This window comes from Acanthochromis polyacanthus, chromosome 9 (genome assembly GCF_021347895.1).
Source record: "Acanthochromis polyacanthus isolate Apoly-LR-REF ecotype Palm Island chromosome 9, KAUST_Apoly_ChrSc, whole genome shotgun sequence".
Classification (NCBI taxonomy): Eukaryota; Metazoa; Chordata; class Actinopteri; family Pomacentridae; genus Acanthochromis; species Acanthochromis polyacanthus.
In genome coordinates this window covers 29,274,735-29,290,603 of record NC_067121.1, presented here as the reverse complement: position 1 = coordinate 29,290,603, position 15,869 = coordinate 29,274,735, and the positions used below count along the sequence as shown (strand labels likewise).

The window sequence follows — 15,869 nt, the reverse complement described above, 5'->3', positions numbered from 1 at the left end:
GTTTGTACACTTCATTTTCTTTCTCTCCAGACAGCATTAAAGTCCTTGTTTACGCTCTGATCACTTTTAAAATTGATTACTGCAACACCATTCTGTCTGATAGTCCGTACAAACTTGTCAATCGGCTTCAAATTGTATTAACTTCACAGACACCAGGCCAACTAACCTTATCAAACCCTTCCTTGTTGAGCTCTGCTGGTTCTCTGTTTTACACAGGATACATTATCAGGGTCTAATTCTCACCTTTAAACAACTTGTCTCCTTCAACCTCTCAGTTCTTCCCTATCCTTTCAACCCATCAACATTATTACCGCCCGGCAAACATCGTTTTCCAGAAGGTATTATTCTGAGCTGCATGGTCTTGGTTGGTTGGTTGGTTGGTTGGTTGCTTGTTTGTCTGTAACAATTTGGTTTCCGTGCGATAACTCGATAAAATATCAATGTAGCCTCACCATATTTGGTACACAGGTGTACCATAATAAGACACAGGTCAAGTTCGCATTTGGTGACCTTGACCTCATTTTCAAGGTCACAGGGGTCATCTTTGTCACCGGGCGGTCCAAGTTTGGTAAAACTTCTAGTTATGTTTTGTGGTTGTTCTAAACTTTGCGGTGTTAAATGAAAGCTGTTCACTATATGAAGACATTTATTTCACCTCTCCACTACTAGATAGCCTCCCAACTTTACAATACAGTAAGATTTTTACTGCACTTTTTCCATCTGCTTGCTTTTCTCCTGCTCTCTGTGCACACAAACACTGTAGCTTAAAACAGCTCAAGTCCCAATAAAGCTTTTCTCGTTTACATATTTTCCTCTTTCTGTTATCAGAGAAAAGAAAAGTTTGAATCAATGAGTGAAACGCAGCTCATTCAGACTTCATGTTAAACAGCAGTCACTTAGAGCCATTTCCAAGCAGCAGCTCCGTACTGCTAAAATACTGATTTTAGAACTGCAATATTGTCTAAATTCAACAATATTTTCATGTAAAAAAGAAAAGTCCTGGTCTCTCAAACTAATTGATGTTTGTCAGCTGCCAGGAGGTCAACTGTTTCCCTCCACTCTGTCAATCACAGACTCAGAGACAGTTTTCTTCCTGAAGGGGGCGTGGACAGCAGCAGCTCAGCCGCTTTTAAAGCTACAAACATTTAAACAGCCCATTTAGCAGAGTTCTAAAAACACGGGTTATACAGTCGTTGTGAAATTAACCATATTTCCAGTATTTTGAGCTAAAATTGAAGAACGCACTCTGAGGACATGTGACACTTTGATTAGTTTGCTGAAAAGGGGCACAATACGAAACATTTAAGATCTCCCTATGCTGCTCTGCTATTAGCTTCAAGTTTTAGACTCAATATCATCAGCGTCAGAGCATTCAGCCGCATCCATCTGCTGCTGCACAGTTCAAATCACACCTCAAAACCCATTTGTTCAGAACAGCAGAGTCATTATTATATTTTTTTGTAGCCCACTCATGTCATATCCACTTGATCATTTTTTTTTATGCTTAATTACAGTCTTATTATGCTTGATGCTTTGTAGGTTGTCCTTGAGTGTTTTGAAAGGCAGCAACAAATAAAATTTCACATTATTAATGTTATTATACAGCTATGTGTAGGCGATCGGGGTGCACTATACTAAAGCAAACAGACACCAGGCAATCACAGGTATCTCTCTGTAATATTGTAAGATCTTAATGTATAGATGTTAGTGTAGGATGTGACCTTAAAGAACAATGAGATGTCCATTTGTACTTTGTACTGCTTCTGGTCAAGTAAATTCATATGAAAGTATGTATAATGCTAATCTTATATATAAAAGTACTTCAGGTCAACCGATTGTTTAAATGTAACATTTGAGAATGGGTGACTTGACCTAAAGGACTCTGTGGCTTGGCACTTTTACCCTTTCCTCAACTAATTATTCCAAACAAAGTGTTCTTTGTGCCACTTCTTTAGTAGCAGAAGATTTAGTCCAGGAAATAAGAACCATAAAGAAGCGATCAATCAATATTGCAGGATATTATTCAGCCACACAAGCCTAGAGAATTGATATTTATATGAATCAGTTGTGGATGATTAATATTACATTAAACTGTTCTTTACACTTATTCAGTATAAAAGAAACCATGAGCAATGCCTCACCTGAAAAGGCACATCCACAGTGCTGTTTCCAATCTGATTGACGTTTGGCAAAGATCCTCCGTAGTACTGCCCACGGTTCTGTCCCAGCTGCAAATACTTGGTCTTCTGCAACTGTAACTGCAAGCAGAACAGAGTCAGGTAAGTGAAGAGGCAATTTTTGGAACTTTACAGAAGAAATAAACAGTCCATTTTCTCAGTCACTCTCCAGAAATGGCAAAACAGTAAAACTGCTATAAATTCAGCACTGACCTAAAACAAGATAAGTGCCATAATATTGCCGATAATGACGAAGCATTTACAGATTTTTCTCACAATTGTGCGACTGTGTGCTTAGATGGGAACACCGAAAATATCCTATCTATTTTTCTTTTCTTACCACCTGTTAGAGGTGACAAATCGAAGCAAGACATTTACTGGTTTCAACACTAGCAGAAAAGGAAAGTATTTATTGAACTCAAAAAAACAGCATATTTGCACTATGTACGCCATATTTGCACTAGTATGTTATTAAGCTGCATTTTTTTGTCTTATTTCTATTTTTTAATTTTTATTCTTATTATTACTTACTCTAGATTTTTACATATATTTACCCCTATTTCTTATTATGTCACTGTTGCACTGACTGCTCTATGAGTTTTCTGAATCTGAATCTAGACAATCACACGAGGACCAAATGCAAAATCCAACTCACAAAGACCTCAACATACCAATAAAAATAAAGCATACAGATATATTTCAGCCTACGAATCTTATATATTCTCCACATATAAGGCTTGTTTAGTACAGAGTGGAGCAAAAGTTGCAACATTTATACATTTATTCAGTAGAAAACAAACACAAAAATAATTATTCACACTAAAATCATGACTCATATCGCAAGATCTGTCAATGAAATTGCAGTATGATGTTTGTGCATATTGCTCAGTCCTACACTAGATGCAATTCTGGCAAAGTTTACTGCTGGCTGCTACATTTACAGCCATCATCACAACAGTAAGGCGTTGACGTGAGCGGAAAGAGACGGTACAAAAGTTATTGTGAAAGAACATCACTTCAGAGGTAATTCAGCTTGCATGTGTGAATTTCCAAAAAGCGCCGTCCAAAGTCTTACAACAGTGTTCATTTCAAAAACGACCTCCCGCGAGGGGAACCCATAACCGGTCAATTTAATTGTCTCATTGCGAGCCCCCTGCTCACTGTTGGCAGGGCAGAAAATCTAATAATAACAATTACTATGCCTGCATCACCAGCCGTATTATTGTGATAAGCCTCGCGACCTCAGAGTTTATTTCTTTAACTACACGAAAAATCTCCTCTGCTGGAAAGGATTACATCCAGAGATCAGGGGGAGGCCCATCCAAATCTTTTGTAAACCACAACCAGACAGGTACAGAGAAGAGAGAGAGGGAATCAAAGCGAGGCTGAAGGGGGGAAGTGAGGCAACAGGGTGAAGAGGGTGAAACTCTAAACCTGAGGCCTTCTTCCCACCGGTCTAACTTTGGCTCAGACAAGGGCTTCTTAACATTTGTCTCTGCATTCAAGAAAGCAACAAAACATAAGGCTGTGGGCCTTTAATGAGGACTCAAGCATTCTAAAATAGACATTTATCATAACATGAAAATACTACTGATTCGCCAAGTGGCTTGTAGGAAATTAAACAAACAATTTTGAACATCATTGTAGTCATTAGCGACAATCAGGAGAACAAACCAATAAAGCCTCATAAATGAGACTTTTTTCCACATGGCATCTACATTTCCTATCATTAATCTTTATTGCTAACAGCTGCTTTGTAATGTGTCATGTCCTCTTTATCTGATTTGGAAAAAAAACAGCATACAAGGAAAGTTTTTGTGTGTTTTGGGCTACCGATGAAGTCAAATTTGCATTTCTCTTGCATTTTGGACACAAAAACAGACACCTTAGAATATGGGTTAAAGATGCTACAATGGAAATGATCCAGGAAAAGCTCTAAATCACAGGATAAATAGTGATATATTCTGATATTTCTCGCCACATGCACATTCCCCCTCTTTTTTCTCTTATTATTGATAATCCCAGCGCACACCAGCCATTGGAGAGGCTTCGTGCTTGGCGTGTAGTTTAAGTCTGTGCGCCCATCACGCTTCCACTCACTGAATCTCTGCCTGCATAGGATTTATTTTGGAGGCCTGTGCTGTATGTGGCTTAAATTCCACATAATCTGTTGGCCTTCATCTTTGGCGAAAATGTCACTGTGAGCACAGGCCTGAGGACCTGTCAGACAAGTTGGCGTTGCACAAACACACACACCTTACTAAATATTCAAATATTAATAGTAAACACAACGGCTACATGTACTATAAATTGGTTCAGATTATATAATTGTGTGTGTGTTTCTATTTCAGTGCCTTTAAGTGTAATTGTTTCCTCTCTGAGCGCACGAGACGAGCAGAAAATCGTAGCTGCAGTTGGCCGCGCGCTGTCAAATACGCATGCACGCCCCTCTGCTTTCCACTTGCGTGGGACAAAAAAAATTGAAATAACTTTTTAGGACGACCGTCTACGGTATCAACATTTACAGCCCAGCACCGACACCTCCTTCCGGTTCTGTCGGCTGTCAGAGGACGGCGGAAAACGGCTCGAGCCCGAAGAAGCGTCGTTTGTTATTGTTTACCTCTCGTGCCCGGGCTGCGTGCCGCCGCCGCGCAACTAACGCAGATCTGACAGCTCGCTGCTACACACCGACAACCGGAGGGAGGGAGAGAAAAAGGACAAGAAGCGGTGTCGTTACCCTGGCTGCCCGCGTAATGCTGAGGTCCTTCATCACTTCTTCAAACGCCGCCGTCTCCTCCGCCTGCTTCTGGTTATGTAAAGCGATTTTCTCGCTGAATTTCCGCGGATTGTTCGAAGTCGCCATGTTTCGCTCTTCTGCTCCGTTTTCCTTCAATGGTCAGTGTCGAGCGGCGCGCGGTGAGGACGCACAGCTTCCGGTAGAGGCGCACCACACAGTAAGTGAAACACAAACGTTAGGAGTTTTTTTTTAACCATCTTTCCACCATCACTGCATACAATTGTGAACAAAGAGTTATATAAACTTGTAAATATCTTGTATATCATGGCTGTCTTGAGTTTGCGATGACTGCTATAGTTTTTCTATGATAAATCATTGAAACATGTCTTTGTCACAAAGCAAACAAAAACCCTCAATCATTTTGGTTCTTTCCTACAGTTTTTATGGATTTTCTTGAAATATGACAAAACCTGCTGTGTCAAAAGTACACATGCAGCAATGCTGATTATTGATTAACCATATCTTGGCTATTTTCACCTCAGTTTTTTAAAAATATTTTATTTTCAGGATTTTCAAAATACAACCTCAGTTTGGCACTTTTGATAGCCATCCACAATCTTGTGGTTACTTTGCCAAGAAACGCAGTGAAGTCATGTGATGATCAGTGTTGGTTTGTTTGTCTGTGATCAACATTCCTCAAAAACAGATCATTGGATTTGGATGACATTTTCAGGGAAGGTCAGAAGTGACACAAGAACCAAGTGATTCGATTTTGGCAGTGATGCGGCTTATTGTCTGGATCCACAGATTTGTTAAAGATTTCTCTATCATTGTGAAATAGCGTCATAGCGTCAGTATAACTATGACTATAAGTGAACGCTACGTCGGCTGCCTGCTGACGATGACATGATTGTGATCCTAATACAAATCGACCACTGCGAACTTATTGAGACTTATCTGTTGGAAATGATGCAAGGAATGAGCAGCCTTGGTGGAGTACTGCACTCTCTGAGTGCTTTTCTTGTTGTATTTTTGATCACTCCATGTCTCAGAATTGGTGCATTTCAACTAAATGGCTTTGCTTTCTGACACGAACTTGTTTCTTCAGCATAGTCCACACATTCTTGATGAGGCAGGTCTAAAACCTTAATTCTACCCTCATTTCTTTACCACTTTTGATGTATTTTTGGGTTCATTGTCTTGTTTCAACACACAAGCGCCAACCACCTTCTGTCTGATGATTTAAGGTTTCCCTGAAGAATGTGGAGATAATCTTGCTTCTTCATTATTCCATTTATTTTATTCTGAAAAACCAGTTCCACTGACATCAAAATAGCCCCAGAGCATAATACTGCCACCGCCGTGCTTGACGGTAGGTTTGATGTTGTTGTTATTTGTGGTCATTGTGGCCAAAAGTTTATTTTTTGTTTCTTCTGACCACAGAACTTTCCTATTTTTCTTTGTCCATGTCATCAGCAGCAAATTTAAGTCAACCCTTAAGATGCTGCTTCTGGAGAGAGAACTTCCTCTCAGCTGGCCATTTAAAACATGATTGACTGTGTGGACACTGACACCAGTGTTTCAGCAGCTTCTAATTCATCGCAGACCTACTTTTTGGTGACTCTTAATACAACCATCTTTAATTAATCATTAACTTTGTGCTGCAACGGTTGTTTTCATTATCAATTCAGTCATTTATTGAAACGTGATAAATTTTACAGTCTAATTAATGTCTGGAATCATGAATAAGTGATGAAATAGGCAAAAAAAAGATTTAAATATATCTATCTAGATTTAAATTGAACACTTTCATATTGTTGCAGTAAGGCTTAGTATTATTGTGAAGCCCAAATCGTGTCGTTTCCGGTTTGTTTGTGTTGATTTTGTCAGACTTGACGCAACTTACTTAGCGAGGCTTTGCGTGTTCACGTCGCTGCGCGGGGGTGTAGTGGGGGCGCACCGCACATCTGGACTGCGGAACAACCGCAAAATTTCACTATTTAGGAATTTTGTGCGTGACCTTTTTATTTTCCTAATGGTATTAGTCACTCCAGCTGCAGACAGTAACTTATTATTATTATTGTTATGATGATGATGATGATGATGATGATGATGATGATGATGACGATTATTATATGTATTTTATTGATACCTAATGGCACCATGTGTTGTATTCTGTCAACTATTTTACTCCCGAATAAGAAGGGGAGAGGAAATTGTACATTAGGTGTTACAGCACATGCAAGAATCAGTTTAAATTCAGCTTACTTTTCTTGTCATCTGTGGAAAAGAATTTACCTTTGCTTTTTACGTTGCCCCAAATGTCCATGACTTGAACTCTTGGGCCAGAAAGTGAAAGCGTCTGCCCCCTGTGGAGGTGTATGTGCAGCCCTGCTGACTGAGAATAAATACTGTCTCAACAGGGCCTCCCTCCTGCTGCTTTCCAGCTGAGCAGACACACAAGGTGAATGGACAACACACTCCTCGGGCTACTCATGTGGAGACACTTGAGCTTGCGTGTGAAAAAGAAAGGAGCGGGATCCCTGTGCTGTGTTTGCTGCACGTTTCCCCCCAATGAATTACACTGTAAATGCATCAGTTGGTAGTAGATAATCTGTGCATGTCTGTACCTGCTTCCTGACTGCAGTGAGAACTTCACTCTCACGGTTTCTGCTGCTACAGAAACGGCTGCATGCACGACACCAAAAACACCTTTGAGGTTTCTTTCTGATAATGCATGAAGGTCAGTGAAAACGTCTCGCGTACAAATTCAAATCCACGTAAAACATTTCAAGCATTTGTTTTGCTAGAAGGCCGAACACCACACCTACTATGATTGTATAATTTTTTTTCTCTCAGTCAGCGAAGGCACAGTGGAGCTGTTTCACCTGCCATTAAGCGGAGTGTAATTTGGTTGTAAAGTAACCATGGTAACTTAGAAAAAGAAATGACTCCAGGGCAGGTGGAGAGAAGGAGTCTGAGCGCAGGATTATTCTCTTATTGCCGAATAAGCCTCCAGGGGGGAGAAAGCTTGAAGCTGAGCCTGTTGGTAATGGCCTGTTAAAATGAGAAGAAGCACGTGTTGTGGAGGATTTCTGTATCCAGCTGTCCTCCGTCAGATATTGTTAATGTTTACCTAATGCAAACACGCTGCAGTAACAATAACAGCGCAGCGAGCAGCAGCGTCTCTGTTGGTGCACAGCTGTAAGGCAAAGTTTCACTTCACTTTGTCAGCGACACCTGAAAGTCTGAGAGTCATTTTGGGACCTTTGAGCCCATTTTCAGACACTTGGTTTGTGGCAAACAGAAGGTTAAGAAAAAGTTCATTGCTGAAGCCTGTGACATGGGGGCTGTTTTGTGATCAGTAAAGGCCCATTTCTGTCTTCTCGAGTGTCACAAAAATGTCTCCTAAATATAGTAGCAGTGTTGTGTCATGAACAACAGCTCTGTCCTGAAGCATAATATTCCTCCAATTGTGTCCATGAACAATACATACTGATGAAGTAATAAATATTCTGCCTTTTTTCCAGGAAATTTAAGTTTATTTGCACAAAACTACAGTAACCTTTGTGGTTAAAACTTCACAATAAAAGATTCTGCATGTAAAAATCTTGAGATACAATTAAAACTCATGCTGGTGTTTAGCAGGTATAGAATTTTTACTATATCCACTGCAGCTTTCTCTTGCTTCTTTTTGCTAATTATTCCTTGAACAAAGCATAGTTGAGACTGATGGAAAATGGAACTGAATTAAAAGTCAATCAAGACAGATGCTGGATAAAATCTGACCTGATGATGGCACTAGATGGAGTCTTTAGGCTTCATCATCAGCAAACCATTAACATCTGAACCAAATCTATCACAACAGAGATATTTTACAAAAGAGGTAAAAACTTTGACATACTGTTGGTACAAAAGGAAACGTCAGGGGATCAAATTTCCATCCATCCATAATCTGTAAACCACTTAATCCTCATTAGAGTAATGGGGGTTGGAGTCTATTCCAGCGGACTTATGGCTGATCGGTGTATAACATTTGACATCTTAAGACAAGGACATATATTCCTCTCAGGAGTTGGTAGAAACTCTGAGTTGACCAAATATGAGGCTAACTTAATATTAGATGTGATATTCACTATTTTTATATTATCAGTAGAGCTACGGTTTTACCAATTCCCAACAAAAATTAATTTAAAAATGGGTTACTTTGATGCAGCTACTTATCTCTTTATGTAGTCGAGTAATGTCGGGGCCACAGCACTATCTGATTAGCTACATGTTACAAGTAAAAGTCTATCAACACTGAAGGATTAAATTTATCTAAAACATCCATCCATACATTGTCTATACACCGCTTAATCCTCATTAGGGTCGTGAGGTGCTGGAGTCTATCTGACTTAAAGTGAAGGTAGGAGACATCCTGGACAGAGCTACATACAGAGACAAACATTCACACTCACATTCACACCTACAGACAATTTACAATTACCAGTGAACCTCAGCATGTTTTTAGACTGTGGAAGGAAGCCGGAGTACCCAGAGAAAACCCACGCATGCACAGGGAGAACATGTTAACTCTATCCAGAAAGATCCCCCAAAGGCAGGGACGCGAACCGGGGATCTTCTAGCTGTAAGGTGACAGTGCTAACCACTAAGGCACTGTGCAGCCCTCCAGTCAAATTTATTTATGTTTACTGCACCTTTTTAAACAACCTGAGATGATGAAAGTGATGCACATGTCATAGGAGAGTGAAGAACAAAAATATGTGCAAAAAAACCAGACAGAATAAAGACTTGCAAAATAAATGTGTATGCTAAAAATCAAGGCAAAGCAGGAGTTGTGAGATCACAATTCTAAAAAATAATACAGACCATTAAAAGCAATCAGAAACATTTAAAATATGTGTGTCTTGTCACTGCTGCCACTCCAAAGGCACTCTTTAACCCACTAGTCTTGATCAACAATTAGTAACTAGTGCAGTTAAAGCTGCTGTTCTGAGGATCTAAGAGGTTTTGAGGAAGACTACAAGCGTTATGATTCATCCTCTGGGTCTCATGAATGTCTTCTGTTGAGACACTCAAGCCATTCTTATAACTGTGTAGAATCTCTTCCAGGACCGACAGACATGCAGTAATATAATTCTAATGTTTAGGATCGCTGAGGGGTTGCTTTTATCATCACAAACTCAAACTGAGAGTGAGATACTGTTTCAACAGAACCGAAAAAGACTCTCATAGGAATTGACACCTTGGTATGTGCGATATTTGTCAGCCAGCGGTGACTAAACTTTCAAAAAAGGGGATGTTTGAAATCAACTCAGCCACAAAAACCTAAGGAAGAATCATCACTTTATCGAGGAATTTTCCGAAAACTCTGCACATGGATGATTACAATCTTCCATGTGCAGAGAGAAAGCACAGATTAAATGTGGCGTGTTGCATTGGTGTACTGTGCATGTGGGCACTGACACTCACAGCAGAGGGAGACAAAGGTCCTGTTGATCTGTGTGTGTGTTTGGTAGTTTTACCTAAGAGTTTTATCACAATCACTTATCAATCCTGCTTTATATGAGGGGAGATCATTTTAACTGTAGGTGGATTAAAGCTTGTTTTATCTCTCATCTCATGCGTGAGTGTGTGTTATGCTCATAAATGACTAAGTCGGTCCCAGTCCATAAAGCTTTATTATATAAATCCCGTAAATGTTACACGCTTTTATCTGTCAATTATTTACTTAATAGAACAACTTGCAACTCTTTCAAACATAACTTGCTTTAGCTAAAATTTAAAAACTTTTAGCAACAAAAAAAAAAAAAAGAAATAGTTATGAAATCCAAAGTTTCTTCTCTTCATATTCTCTAATTTTATGATGGTCAGATTGGATTTTTGTGCGATGAGTCACAAAGTTTATTACAACAGTAATCCAGCTCCTGCCTGTCAGCAGATGTCTCTTTTAAAGCTTTTACAGGAAACCCTCCAGTTTCGGCTCATTTTTGCCCAGTTCCACGATTTCAATAAAAGGGGAACTGTTGCAAGTGTGAGGTGTTGAAGATAAACTGCATGACTTTGCTCGCAGCGCAGACCTTGACCCACAGCGCTGGAGCTTTGCATGGTAGGACCAGTGTTTTTATTGACCTGAGCTTGGCCAGAAATCTGTTTGTCTTCGTCTGATGTAATGTTATATTACGTTTTAGTGTTTTCATTACCTGGAATGTTTTGCAAAATTGTATTTGTTTTTGCTATTTTTGAAGTGGTCAGCATTATTACTAATGTTTAAAGCTATAAATATTAGTTTTCACATAGAGGTGGTTAAAGATAAGATAGATCAATGGATGAAAAAATGAGCCTAAATACAAAACTAAAGCTTCTTTAAACCTGCTGTGCATCTCAATTCTGGCAGGTTCTATCACCACAAAATGACTTTTGCTATGTGTAACAAACTGTCGATCTTCTCGTTGATTTAATTCTCTGTTTTTCGTCATTGCAGAGCATGAATCCTAATCAAACTGGTATCTCGAGAAATGACACCGACTTCTCCCAGACCCCCAGCTCCTCTGCAGGTCTAGCTGTGGGGCTCACACTCTTCTTTCTGCTGCTTGCGATCATCATTGCTGGGGTCGTGTACAAATTTCACAGTAAAATCAGGAGCACAGTGCAGTTTAGACAAGGAAGAAGGCAGGAAAAGGAGGACCCTACAGAGCCCCCGCAACCTGAACCCCATCAGTACACCAGCATGAGGAGGGAGCAATCAACAGGACAGACCCCTATCTATGAAAACCTGGCAACTCGAAATGTTGGGTGCAGCCAGCCTGCGGCCGACGAGAGCAGGTGAGCTGCCCTAAGTGGTTTTATACTTACAAGTTCTGCTAAAATGTGTTTTTAGAACAATTAAGAGGAAATGTCTCGTCTCGTGTGTCATTTTTGAGAATGCAGCGTCTAAATGCAGATGAGAACGGAAACAGATGAAGAAAGACTGCGTTTGTGGTGTGAATTTCCCCATCTTGCACAATCCTGTTGTAATATGTGCACATGATTTGCCTGGCGTCTGGAGGTGATCTGCTCCTCTGTCGTTTCATGCAGTTTTCACACAGATTAAAAGCCTTTTAATCGAATGTCCCAGCTGATGAGTCACTGCTGAGAATCTCGTCTGGACAGGAATAGACACTGGGCAAAGGGAATCCAGCTATTTATTTGTTTAGCGTTGTAATGATTTTACATCAGCTTTCTGATTAACTTATGTGCTATATTTATTGTTCTCTAAAGGTCACCTGCTGAACCTGAGGAGGATGTGTACCTTCAGTGTGATACACCAGATGATGCAATATACAGCAATGACCCAGCATTTAACTCAGTACCCCCAGATTTCCAGGAAGAGGACTTGTATGTTGTGCCAGATGCTTTGTAGGGAAAATCTGCACTAATGCCTGAATATTTTACTCTGTATAATGTGCACAAAGAGCTGCGTGGATTGCTTTGTGGTATCGATGTATATGGTTAGAAGGCAGCGCGATTCTGCTACTGCTTTTTGATAGAGACTGACTGTAAACATAAATTATTAGATAAACAGAACAAGTGTGTAGTTTAAGATTATTTTTATGTTTTAAAGTTAGGATTGCTGTTTTATCTGTGTAGATGTTGTTGCTTGTGGTCCTTTATCTCTACATTTTTGGGCAGAATTAGTTTTTTATTTTTTTGTTTTCGATGACCAGCATTCATTAAGTAGATTTTTTTTTAACGGTACAGGGAATATTATGATAATATTGGACACAATGTACAAATTAACACATTCTGACAACAATCCAAAGTAATCAAATTGCTAATTAGATTAGACTGTTTTATGGCATTCTCTTGAGACAACTGAAATTACTCGTGAATCATTTTTCTGTTGTACGTGTACAGTATTCTGCAGTTGTAGTTTTTTTTTGTATTGCTGCTTTCTTTGTATACACTCAGTAAAATAACTGGAACCAGGAATGGTTGTTCTTTGTAGTGATGCTTTACAAAAAACATTTTTAGCTCCACAGTTAGCTTTTTTTGCAAGAGGTTCTTTACAGAGCTCCCAAAGGTGCTTCAAAGCAAGTTCAAGTTCAAGTTTATTTGCCATTTGCAGTATAAAACCACATTGGAAAAAAAGGTGCAAGAGCTCAAAGTGCACCGTCAACATCTAAAAAACAACAGCAGTACAGAAGAAAGTAAAACAATAACAAAACAGAGAACATAACAAACAATGCCACATAAAATACCTAAAAATAAAATGCTAAAAACCAATAAATAGTTCGTAACAGAAATAAAAAAGCACCTTAAAAACAATTCCTTTAGGCATAAGATGTAACACTCCAAAATTCTTTTGAAAAAAAAAAAAGGTTCTTTAGGGAATTTTTAAGCAAAAAAAAGTTGAACATCTGCATCCTTTCTATGATATTTCATTTATTATTTTGGGCTCTGGACAATTCTGGAATTTTACATTTCCCACTGTTCCCTGATGTTTTGTAGACCAAATTATGACTCATAATGAAAATAATGAAATAGTTGCAGCTCTATTATACCAAACCAAATAGCTTAAATAACATTGAGGAACCTTTCATGCTACATATGTTAAGAAACGTCCCCTAAATAAAGAGGTTCTTCAACTGGTAATGGTGCTTACAAAACCAGAGAGTCATCTGAGGAACCATTATTTCTTGAGAAATTTTATCAGTTGTGTTTAAAATAAACCCAAAGAGAAAAATGAGTCCTTAATACATTGAAAATTCAAGAACAGAGTGTGTGAATATAGAAATATGTTATATGTTTATGTTTCAGTAGGTGGATGTGCAGCTTTACACACATGGGTAGGAAGTTCCATTTTATCGATTTGTTTATGTTCATATTTACATTTTTATGAACAATTAGTTTTTGACAAACTAATTTTATCAAAGTCTGTCTTAAGAACACCATGACTGGTTCCAATGATTTCACCAAATTAACTCAAAAGCTAAAACTTGGTTTGCTCTGTACAGTCTTTTAAAATGCTGCATAAAACATATGAGAAGAAGCAATACAAGCATAAAATACATAAAAAATGTGTTTTTTAGGGAATAACATGGCTTGAGGTTTTGTATTTGGTTGATTTTCTCGTGTTTGTTTTTGTTATTACGTATTCTGTTTATGTATAATTTACATATTGTATTTAAGTTAATCAAATGTGAAGTGCTTGCTGCTTTGTTGTGTTGTTTGGTCACTTACACATTGTGAAATATAAGTAAAATCTTACACAAAATGTCTTTCAGCATCAATTTTTTAAAAATGCAATGTGGTGCTCTGGTACAGAAGAATATTGAGCAAGAAAAACTGAACATTCATATCATGTGTCCCTGAAATCTGAGTCCAGTAGATGCTGGTCTGTGGAGCCTTTTAGCTGGGAAAATAGCAAAAAAACCAAAACATGATTCCTATTAGTAATTCATAAAAGCAGGCATCTGTGTGTACGAAGAAAACATGGATGTCACCATCAAGCCCTGAGAAAATGAAAGACTCTGCACAGCTTTATTTATTTTGTGGTTCATCAGTTTTTCAGAGGACACCTGCAAAGAGGATGTGAAAATATTTCTGAACTTTTAATAGTTTCAGTCCAGATTCACTGCCTCACTGCACTGTAAAACCACATCATGGAGTTGAACCAAACTGACTTATATTTTTGATTTTACTTGAAGTAAATATATCAGTTTTGCTCATTTCTAGTTAACTGAAGCTGAAATGTCTAATTTTTATGTTCCAACCGTTTAAACATGAGTTCTTATAACTTCAACTATTGACTTAAAAAGATGAATTGATTAAGCGAGCAACTGAGAGTTTACTTAATTCATCAAAAATAGCTTATATGGGGGGAAAAATGATGTGCACTACCAGTCAAAAGTTTGGAACCACCTTCTCATTCAATGCTTTTTATTTATTTGTATTATTTTTTACATTGTAGATTAATACTGAAGATAAACACTTTTTTGTTTACAACATAATTCAGTGTTCCCACGCGTCCTGGAAAACCTGAAAAACCTGGAAAATGATTGACCAATTTTCCAGGAAAACATATGGAAAATGAGAAAAAGGTCAGATGTCATGGAAATGGTTAACTTATCCTGGAAAAGTATTTATTCTCTCTCTGTCAATGCAAACGGGTTAAAAATTAAACACCTGCATGTATGTTGTCACCTTATCTTCAGGGCAACGTTAAGGCATAGCGCTTCTCTGCTTCTAGCCGGGGCAGCGCCCCACGTGACGCTACCAGCCAATCAAATTTGCATTTCCGCTTTGAGCAGTTCTGCAACCCAGTTCTTCCAACTGACTTTGTCGCTACATTCAGCGACTTTTCAGACCCCATTAAGGACTTATCGCCTAGAGACAAAACTAGTGACTGTAAGTTGAAAAGTGTGGCTAATGTTGGACCACGAGTGTGACGGTTTTCTCTCCCATGGCCGGCCACAGGCTCTTCTCTGTCCTCCATTGAGTGACAGGCAGAGGAGAGTTCTAGCGGGCGTGTCGTTACTGATTGGCTGTACGCTGCGAGATGCAACACATCTCTGATTTCAGCACAGCGGGAACTTAACAAATAATCTTAATGGGCCACATTTCACTCAGTATTTCATATTTGTTTTATTTATGTAGTAAAGAACACTTCCGAAGAATGAGGAGGACGGGAATGTGTTAGTGTATGACGTGAAAATGTGTGTCTGTACCAGCTGAAAATGTCCTGGAAAGTCCTGTAAAATAATTTCAGGGAAAGAGTGGGACCCCTGATAATTCCATATGTATTATTTTATAGTTTTGATGTCTTCAGCATTAATCTACAATGTAGAAAATAATTAAATAAAAAATATTGAATGAGAAGGTGTGTCCAAACTTTTGACTGGTAGTGTAAGTAGATTTCTTAGGCACAAAGATTGTCTTTGTACTGACCCCTGTAAAAAAAAGAAAAGAAA

The 15,869-nt window shown here is 38.7% G+C and overlaps 1 protein-coding gene and 1 long non-coding RNA gene across 6 annotated transcripts in view; one reads left to right on the top strand and one right to left on the bottom strand.

The window, feature by feature from the left end:
• crtc1a (CREB regulated transcription coactivator 1a) overlaps positions 1-5,049 on the bottom strand; it is a 21,820-nt gene extending 16,771 nt beyond the window's left edge. For all 4 annotated transcript variants that reach the window (XM_022200716.2, XM_051953549.1, XM_022200715.2 and 1 more), the window contains exons 1-2: positions 4,915-5,049; positions 2,142-2,258 (exon numbers count right to left, since the gene is read on the bottom strand). In XM_022200716.2, coding sequence (XP_022056408.1) covers positions 2,142-2,258; positions 4,915-5,040 — 243 coding nt within the window. In that variant the 5' untranslated portion in view covers positions 5,041-5,049. The remainder of the gene's footprint in view (positions 1-2,141; positions 2,259-4,914) is intronic.
• LOC110955643 (uncharacterized) lies at positions 5,000-15,869 on the top strand. Of its 2 annotated transcripts, none has more exons than XR_007944325.1 (4): positions 5,000-5,131; positions 10,874-11,026; positions 11,402-11,742; positions 12,178-15,869. It is a non-coding gene; the product is annotated as an uncharacterized LOC110955643 (long non-coding RNA). The 2 variants fall into 2 exon arrangements; XR_002596003.2 differs by having other exon boundaries at positions 5,020-5,131; positions 7,338-11,026.